The 10,376-nt window shown below is 32.5% G+C and overlaps 1 protein-coding gene across 1 annotated transcript in view; it reads right to left on the bottom strand.

The window, feature by feature from the left end:
• The window catches only part of LOC111624189 (R3H domain-containing protein 2-like), a 282,865-nt gene that overhangs the window by 42,807 nt on the left and 229,682 nt on the right, over positions 1-10,376 (bottom strand). Inside the window, exon 16 of the mRNA XM_023367000.1 lies at positions 3,736-3,886. Within this exon, the coding sequence (XP_023222768.1) occupies positions 3,736-3,886 (151 nt within the window). The remainder of the gene's footprint in view (positions 1-3,735; positions 3,887-10,376) is intronic.

Genomic DNA, 10,376 nt, shown 5'->3' with positions numbered 1-10,376 from the left:
ATTTTCTCAAAGTCATTAAATTTTTCCATGCTCCAAATTGGGGCAGCATATCCCATTGAGTTCATCACAATCGAATTAAAAAGTTGAAAATGTGAACGTAAGTTCTTTATTTTTGCCTTGCAGAATAGACCAATTAAATTATTTATTGCAATTTTTGCTTTATTTAGTGAATTTTTATAGTGTTTATCGAACGACAGATTAGGTTTGAATGTAACTCCTAAAAATTTTATTTCCTTCACTATCTTCACTTCTTCTTTATTAATGAAAAAAGACATGTGCTTTTTGGATATGTTACTTCCGTTTCTAATTATCATAATTGTTGATTTTTTGGAATTTATTTTAACTCTTAGCTTTTCTAAATACTCACAGATTTGTTGGATTTTTCTACGAAGTGCAGCTGCTGTAGGAGCTATTAACACAACGTCATCGGCATACGATATAGTATGTATAATCTGGTTTTCAATTTGGAACCCATCTTCATCTCTTATAAAACAATCATTTTGGTCAAATAAGAAGAAATTGAAAAGATATGGGGATAACGGATCACCTTGTAGTAGACCTCTATAGGTAATGAATGATGTCCAGATATTAGTATCCTGTTTAATGATTGTCTTATATTTTCCGAACAGCAACCCTATCATATTTATCAAAAGTTCTTTTGCCTCGCATCTCTTCATTTTACTCTGTAGGTCAGTAATGCTAATCATATCATATGCTTTTTCGAGATCCAAAAACAGAGCGAACACTTTATGTCTTTTTTTAAGCAACTGAATTTGAATTAATGACAGCAAGACAAAGAGGGCTGTTTGAGTACCACCCCCTTCTACAAATGCAAATTGCGTACTATTTCTATAATTATTCGCCGCTGTCCAGTAATTAAATTTATTAGCTAATATTGTAGTAAATATTTTCCGTAGACAAGACAGAAGGGCTATTGGTCTGTAATTGGTTGGTTCCTGTTTATTCCCTTGTTTAAATATCATAGTGAAAATTACTTCGTTCCATTTGGATGGTATTATACTATTACTATAAAATAGGTTAAATTGTCTAGTTAAATATCAAATAATTTCTGTTGGTAACATTTTAATTAATGAGTGAGTTAGGTATTGTATCCGATCCCGGTGTTGATTTGTCTTTAAGTTTTTTGATACAGTCCTGTTTTTTGATACAGTCCTTCTATCTTAATTATCTCGTCCTGCTGGATTTCTGGTCTTGTCTTGGTTCCCAAATATTTTTTACAGCCATTTTTCTGATAATTTTCTGAGAATTTATTGTAGTATTTAAGCCAATCATTATATTTTACTTTAGTTTGTGTATCCCACCCTGACTTTCTTTTACGAAAATTATTAATTATTTTCCAGAAGACTCTCGAATCTTTAGCTTCTGATAATTTCTTGCTGATTTTTGAAAAGAATAATTTTTTCTTAGCTTTGATTAAATTGTTATACATTTTTTTATACTTTAGATAATTCATTAGTGCTTTACTGGTGTTTGTTCTTCTAAAGACTTGTAAACTCTTTTGTTTTTTAATTTTGTAGTCATAACACGTGCTATTATACCATTCACATTTAAATATTTTTCTATTTTGTTGTGTACAATTCTTGTATCTATATTCCTCTAGTTTAGTTATAATATTCAGGTAATTTTCTATTGGTTCATTTTCTTTTTCCAAGGTTAACATCTCCTCAATCATATAATCAAACTCATTTAACAATTTTCGTTTATTATATGACGGTCTTAATTCCAGATTAATAGAGTAACTCTGTTCACAATTATATGTCTTATTACTTATTTTTTGATATTTTATTAACTCCAACTGAACTGGAAAGTGATCTGCAAGGTCGTTGTCTAGAACGTTTAAACAATTACAACAATTTATCATTTCTTCTGAACAAATAATATAATCCACTATGGATTTCCCACTTGGGGAAACAAAAGTAATTTCTGCAGGGGTATCACCCCTCATCCTACCATTCAGAATTATTAGTTGGTTATTGTTAATAAAATCTAGAAGTATTTTTCCTCCTGTGTTTAACACTTTATCTTTAGATAATCTGTTATTGACTAAGTTTTCAAATGTCTGACAAAATATGGTATCGGTAACTTCGCCAATACGTGCATTTAGATCACCTCCTATTATCCACATTTGAGTGAGGTTGGACCATCTATCCAAAACTTTTTGCACTTCATTTAGAATTGGTTTCTTCTCCATAGAAGGTGGTATATATATTCCTATTACTCCCAAATATGTATAAGACCATCTCATTTTTATATTATTATCTAATTTTATTATAACAGCAATAGCATAATCTGTTATATATTGTAGAAATATTTCACCTAATTTTTTCTTTATCAATAACAGAATTCCACATGATGCACGTCCAAACTTATTTTTGCGTTGAGCATTACTAATTATTACGTTATTGTCTTTTTCTAGATATTTTATTTCCATTTCACTAAATTTTATAATCCAGGTTTCTAAAAATCCAATAATTTCGTTTGACTCCAGAAATTTTCTCATCGAGGTTTTGAATATTTTTCCTCTTAATCCTTGAATGTTCCAAAAAGTTATCATCACATTATTTTTTTCTTTTTTTGGAATTTCTACCTATTTCTCATTCAATTCATTATCTATAACTATCCACTTATCTCCACTCATTTTTCTATATTTGTTTTCCATATTTTTAGCCATTCTTCTTTTTTCCTGCGTTATTTTTAAATTTTGGTTTATTTTAACTGATCTTGTATTATATTTGTCTCTAAAAAATGATTTAACTGAATTATTTCTCTATTATTCAAATCATAAGTATACATTATATTATTTTTTAAAAAATAGTCATCTCTAATTTTTATCCTGTTGTCATTCGATTTCTCTAGTTTGATCGTTTTTAATAATAATTTTCTCCTAATCCTAGATCTATAACATAAGTCCATTGATATTATTATTTTTTTATTTTCGTCCGTCATTTTCGGTCTTGTGCTCCAAAATTTACTAAGTATTAAATTTCTATCTTTAACTGATTCGGCCATAACTTTAGTTACTCTATTGTTTTTTCTATTTCCTAGTTGAATAAGACCTTCGATTTCTATATCATTAAGCTCTAAGTTTTCTCTTATAAATTTTTAAAAATCTTCTACATATTCTGAGGTTTTGAATGGAAAGTTAAATATAATTAAATTCTTCTTAGTTCTCTCGTTTAACATTTTGTCAATTTCAAAATCCACCATACCTTTTAACTTTCTGTACGAATCTGTTCTTTCTTCTAGTAAACGAATTTTTTTACACATATCTTTCAACTCTTCCTTGAGCTTTAAGTTTTCTTCGTTCATTTTGTTGATTTCAGCTTTCATAGAACGAATTTCGAAGTTCAGACTATNGTCGCTATTGTATCGTTAAAAATTATTTTTAAATTATTTTATTGCTCACAAAACAAACAACCTCTCGTAACTAGAAAATTAAGTCTCGTTTAAATACTGGCCTCCCTTTCATGGTCGAGCCAGTGTTGCCAGCTAAAACACGCAAAAATTTAACAAAAATAATATTAAAGTAGACAAGACATAGCCAAATATTGTGGTGCCACATCACTAGCGGACATTTGAAATTTTCCGACTAGAATGGTCAGTTAACCGATGTGATGGTTAATCGGGGGTCAGATAATCAATGCTCTACTGTATAAGTAAATAGCTAACTTTCCAAATTTATAAATTTCAATTTAAAAAGTCACTTTTAAATACCTGTTTGAGGACCCAACAAAACACTTCCAGCTGGTATTCCTTCCAATCCTGGCCAAACAACTGGTTGATTTACCTGAGGTGTTGACAAATCAGAAGGTATTGAAGATTCTCTGCTTCCTGCTTGCCAATTTACTGGAGTTTGACTAGAAACCTAAAATCCATATTCAATTTCATTCTATTTTAAAATATTTAATGTCAAAATAATTATATTTTGTAGATTAAAAAAAAATGCATGATAATGTTTCAAGTTTCAATAATAATAACAGTAATAATAATATAGCTAAATGATAAAAACTTAGAAAGTTTATATCCATATGGCCTTACATTAAGGTTAGAGCAAGAAATTGACACTTGTGCACACTTTTTAGACATAACATTCTCACTGAAGGATAGTGTTATTATCACCAATATTTATAGGAAGACATCATATAACCAAGTGTCTTGATATACTCCAGTTACACAATCTGCCATAGATATTTTGATAATGCATGTGGGCTCTTTTAATAAGGGCTCCAAAGACTGCAAACTTGTAATTTGTGAGTCATGATAGGCCCATAGCATAAACAGTGAGTTGATTAAAAGCTTCAATCATGAATACTAAGATGCTATGTTCAGTTAGATTCAAATGACAAACAGAAGAATAATCATAAATCAAATATATTGTTGACAACTATACATATGATTTGTGGTTATTCTTATATGTATGTTTCACCTCTATATAACATCTACAAAGAGAATGGAATAGACATTGATTGTAAGATTATCTTTAAAAAATTAAAATAGCAGCATAAAATTACAAAGAAATATGTAGATAAATAATAAAAAAATGAACAGTGTAAATAAAAATTAAATTAAATGTGTGGATAAATGATTAAAAAAATTCAAGACACAGAAGATGATAGTGAGGAACCCACAAAAAACCAATGAATGACAAAATGATAAAAACATTTCAAATTATTCATAGTGAACTGAACATTATGAAAATATGCCCAGAAGCATTTTTAATGCTCTTAATAAGTATTAAGCATATTATGAAGAGAGAACAATTTTTTAATAAAAATGTAGTTAAACTAACTTGTATTTTGTGAGATCCGACCTCAGAATAAGCCCAAATTGTTCATTTTTCCCCCTAAATTTTCGACATATTTAAATTAAATTTGTCACCTCCTCATTAAAATAACATTGTCAGAAAAAAGAATCATATATCGATCGAAACTTATAACTTTCATTGTTAATATAAACATTCAACCCTCGAACAATGACATTCCTCTGCTGCAAGTCAAAAAGTTTATAGTTAAAGTCCAAATTCATCATTTTTGTTTTGGTCACGGGAACAACTTTAATCTCCACACTTGCAGGACCAACTCTACCTCACACAATAGGAGATCACCTGACTAATTTCCCCTATCCAAAAAGCGACTTCTTTTCCCCTCCTCGGGGGAGTCTCACATCTACGGTCGTCAGAAAGGGTTAAGTCGCGGAAAATTTTAACTGTGTGCATCAATCACCGGCAAAAAGGACTAAATTTTTCCCACCTACGTGGAAGTAAACTAGAGGTATGGAACAATTAATGTTAACTCTCTCTCCGCGAGTTAGGAGCAAGTGAACTAAATTCACTTCCCCCAATGTTAGGTTTTGTATTCTTTAATTTTTTCCTTTTCATTAATCTAATAAATCGTTGTTTCATTGTTAAATGGTGTCCTTTTACTCGCATATCGCCTACACCTCATCGACCTCCTCTCACCTCCTCCACTCGACCTGACAAAAAGTATCCCGACCCTTTGGGACCACATTCGAAATTTAGCCATCTTGACAAGTGAACAGGTTTAACGACCTGTAGCCGAAAAGAGAGAGTCAACGGTTCCCGACCTCCCCGGCGGTTCACAATTTTAACAAACAAATGTAAAATTTATTTAAAATTACATTACATTTATATTAATAAAGACTGCACATATAAACAAAATCCAGCAAGAAGAAATTAGAAAAAAGCAAACATTTTCATCCATGTTTAATGGGCAAGCTAACTGACCTTCACGGTTCAGATAAAGCTATTAAAACAAACAGATTGAATCATAAAGTTACTAGAAATATTTTAGAGTTTTAGCTTATTCAAGCAGCAACTTTTTTTATTTATCAAGCATTTTTAACTATCTAAGTAGATATCATCAGAATTTTAAGTTTAAAATTTTAATAAAATTAGTTATCACTTCACGCTGACTTTATAATTATTGTAAAATCACTTACATGTTGTGGCATTACCACAGTGAATTATTAAAATATAAATATAAAATGTTCACGACCACTTTCGGTAACGTACAGTTACCATCTTCAGATGAAATGAATACTACAGTTTTCTGTATCAGAGTTATAGCACTTCTTGAAAAAGCGGTGCGGCTAAATGGAATTCCAATGTAAATCAAAATTTTCTTGCAGTTCGAAAATGTTTTGAAATGGAACGGAAAATTATAAAAATTTGCAAACTGGTTACTATGCGATCATGTAGCTCTAGCAATCTAATTTGTAACATTTAAATAAAGTAGTCCATGTTTTAGAGATTTCCAGAGTTGTGGTATTACATGGTGAAAGCGTTGAAATATATAGGTTTTCCCAAATAAAGAGTTCGTTATGATTATTGCATCTTTTCAATAGTTTTGTTTGGTCCCAAACCAGCCAGTAGTCTTGATCAAGGACTTTTCTCGCTAATTCCATTGATGGCCGATTATTACAGATGTCATCCTGATGTTCTGAGATGCGTGATGTTAGTGTTCTAGCAGTTGCTCCTATATAATAAGCATCTTCTTCTGATCCATTATGTTGTAATGGAATAAGATAAACTCCTGGTTTCTCTTTCATATCAATGGGGTCTCTGTCATTAGTTAGTAATCTTATTAATGTTGGCTGCATGGATAGTGGTAGCATGTAGCAATTTTTTCTAAAAAAGTGTACAATTTTGAGTGATGCAGGACCCAGAAATGGTAATGGGGGGTGTGCTATCCTTAGGTCTCTTTATTGGTAAGGAACGATTGAGGATATAATTTATTTTTAACTCAATTCTGAAGATAATAAAACTTTGCTTGGGAATAGCCCGCTTTTATCATTGCTTTTTTGATAAGTTGCATTTCCTGTTCTACAAATAATGTGCTAGAAGGAAGAAGGAACACTCTTCTCATAAGGGAAGTGATGGCCGAGTTTAGATAGTGTGTTGGTTGAAAGGATATAGCAGGAATAATCTGTGGTATACTATTGTTTTTGTGATAAACAGAAAATTGAAGAGCAGGAGATTTATGTATCTCTACATCAAGAAATGACATTCTGGTATTGGATTCTTCTTCTAAAGTTGATGGATGCATACACTGAAGCCAACATTTTTATGAACAGCTTTAAATTTTTGGTGGAACCCTCCCACATGATTAAAATGTTGTAAACATAACATAAGTATAAGGTGGGTATTGGATGGTTGGGGGAGCGTCAAATACTCACTGTTCTATGTTGTGCATGATTAGCTCTGCTAGATGGGTGAAAGTGGAGATCCCATTGGTACCCCTTGTGTCTGTCTATAAATGGTACCATTAAACTAAAAATAATTGTTCTCCATTATAAGTAAAAGGGCTTCACATAAATGTATGATATGTGAGGCTGGGAAGCCAGAATTAAGTAGCAACATATTAGCGAACATGACAGCCTCAAAATGAGGTATTGATGGAAATAGGGAAACAGCATCGACTTTAAAAAAGTGGTATTCATTAGTTGGAAGATCTCCTAGAGTAGAAAAAATAACAGTCTTGGCATGTATAGAGGCTGTGGTCACCAAGTTAGAAGGAGGTGTTAAGGATGTAAGTAATTTAGCTGTGGCGGCTTCGAGATGGTATGTTGGATGAGTGCATTTATTGACGAGTGGCCTTAAAGGCCAATTATGCTTGTGCATTTTCACTTCAAAAAATAATTTGGGACAAACTGTATTCTTTGGAGGTTGTAGAGGACCTGTCAAAGATGAGGTAATCCCTGGGAGAGACATGATCTTGCGTGTTTTTCGCAAAATGGTGTTGGTTGGGTCTTGAATCAGGACCCAACCAACACCGTTTGGGACTACCAGCCAGTTTGGGACCAAACAAAACTATTGAAAAGATGCAATAATCATAACGAACTCTTTATTTGGGAAAACCTATATATTTCAACGCTTTCACCATGTAATACCACAACTCTGGAAATCTCTAAAACATGGACTACTTTATTTAAATGTTACAAATTAGATTGCTAGAGCTACATGATCACATAGTAACCAGTTTGCAAATTTTTATAATTTTCCGTTCCATTTCAAAACATTTTCGAACTGCAAGAAAATTTTGATTTACATTGGAATTCCATTTAGCCGCACCGCTTTTTCAAGAAGTGCTATAACTCTGATACAGAAAACTGTAGTATTCATTTCATCTGAAGATGGTAACTGTACGTTACCGAAAGTGGTCGTGAACATTTTATATTTATATTTTAATAATTCACTGTGGTAATGCCACAACATGTAAATGATTTTACAATAATTAAAATTTTAATATTCTCAATACTGTTCTAAATCTGGATCAATGAACGTAAAAACTCACGCTCGAAAAATAGGCCACAGTCTCCCTTGGTTACTGGTGGCGAAAGCAGCACCGTCCCAAGCATGGCTACTGCAATGTCCTTAACAGATGTAAGGAATCAACCTAGCCTTGGTGTTTCTATGGCAATGCATCCATAGACCACAAAGGCTGGAAAACCATGCCAACAAATGAAATGGACAATAGAAATGAATAAGTTTATCATCCATACTTACTATTCAATCACAAAACTTGAAACAAACATGACAGCATACAGACAACAACTACACCATAGATTCACACAACAATATCCTCACCTCACTGTCACCGAACAAAGGGTTGTTGATCAAAAAAGAACAATTATACACAACCACCTTATCCCACAAACAACACTTAACTTATCAAACAACAGGTTGTTGATCAAATACACCAACAGACAGAAACATTTAACAACATTAATGAAGATCACGTAACCTGTCAGGATAATCCAGCAACAACCATTGATAATAGCACACAAACAACTACCATTAATGATACTACAGACACTTCCTCATCCATCACTGATAACATAGATATAGATTTAGTTAATACACTCTCACTTATATTTCAGGAAACACTCACTAAATATACAGGCACAGATCTCACACAAAGACCACAAATACCAAAAATCAACACGTCAAAAGTAGTAGGAAAAACACTAAATTATGTAAACACACACTTACTACCACACTACATCCATTTAATTTCTATACTCTCAGACATTCATACATTAGTTTATGCTGGGGCAGTCACATTAGTAACACACCATGGTCTGAAAATACAACCACAGACAGACAGACACAAAACATAATTCTATCACAAGCCTGCCTGGCAGAGAAGAATAGAAACACAAATAAATGACATTAGACAGCAATTAGGCAGGCTGACACAATACACTAAAAGCAACATAACACCCAAATTAAAGAAACAACTCAAACATTTTCAAGAAAATCAAAATACACACAAAACATAAACATCACAACACATACATTACAGAATACCACACCTGTGGTATTCTGTAATTTACACAGGTAATATCACAGGTACACACAATACACAAAAGCCTGGGCACATTACAATTGAATAGAAACACATACATCACACTACAGAAGGCCACTATATTGAATACATGCCACATTGTTAGGAAATTCCTGAATACAGACACTGACACACTTATTTAATTTTTGTTTTTGGTTGCTATGCCTTGACTCTGGTCTGGCACAGTACACAGCCACTGGTATCAACTGAATATAACACACTAAATACTGTATAATAATAATAAAGAAACCATAAAAAACATACATCACATAATAATAAACCCTAAAATATAAACAATGATGATAATCAATCACAAATTCCATTAAATATATACAATAATAATTATTGTGTAGTTTTGACTCCATCATGATTTCTGAGAAATTTCCATGTTGCTGATAAGATAGTGGCATCCTTATGGTAAACCATAAGGATACCACTAGCTTATCAGCAGTACCTTAATCACTGCCAAAACATACATCCTTGTGTGGCAGAAGACAAAAACACATTCTAGAAATGTAAGGAACCAAGTCCGAGCTTTATTTTTATTTTACTTTTATTTTGCTTTTATTATATTTTTGTTTGGGGCTTATGTTTAGTTAGGACGAAGGTTTCCTCACCCATCACCCTAACGTTAAAAACAAGAAGATAAGAGATTAACCAACTCACCGATGACGAAACGACAGCGCCATAGCTAGCACTCGCACTCACATGCACGCCCGAGCAGCAGAATTGTACGTCCACACTGAAGGGGGGGACACCCCATAGACTTTTTAGGGACTTGTATAACCTTAAAACGAAACATCCTGATAATTGTTAAAGAAATGCTGTAAAAGGTTAACAACGTATTGTCGAGAAATAAGCTACCAGATAACGAAGAGAAAACAAGAATGTTACGTGTAGATATGTAAATGAGGGGAGTGTCTCAATTAGAAACTGTGACGTCACCTCAGACTATAAGTACAGTAGCTCAAGTGAAGACAGACGAGGTGA

This window comes from Centruroides sculpturatus, unplaced genomic scaffold (genome assembly GCF_000671375.1).
Source record: "Centruroides sculpturatus isolate CEXI.00-Female unplaced genomic scaffold, Cexi_2.0 scaffold70, whole genome shotgun sequence".
In the NCBI taxonomy this organism is placed as follows: Eukaryota; Metazoa; Arthropoda; class Arachnida; order Scorpiones; family Buthidae; genus Centruroides; species Centruroides sculpturatus.
The sequence above is the reverse complement of the archived record's forward strand: the minus strand, read 5'-3'. Positions and strand labels throughout refer to the sequence as shown.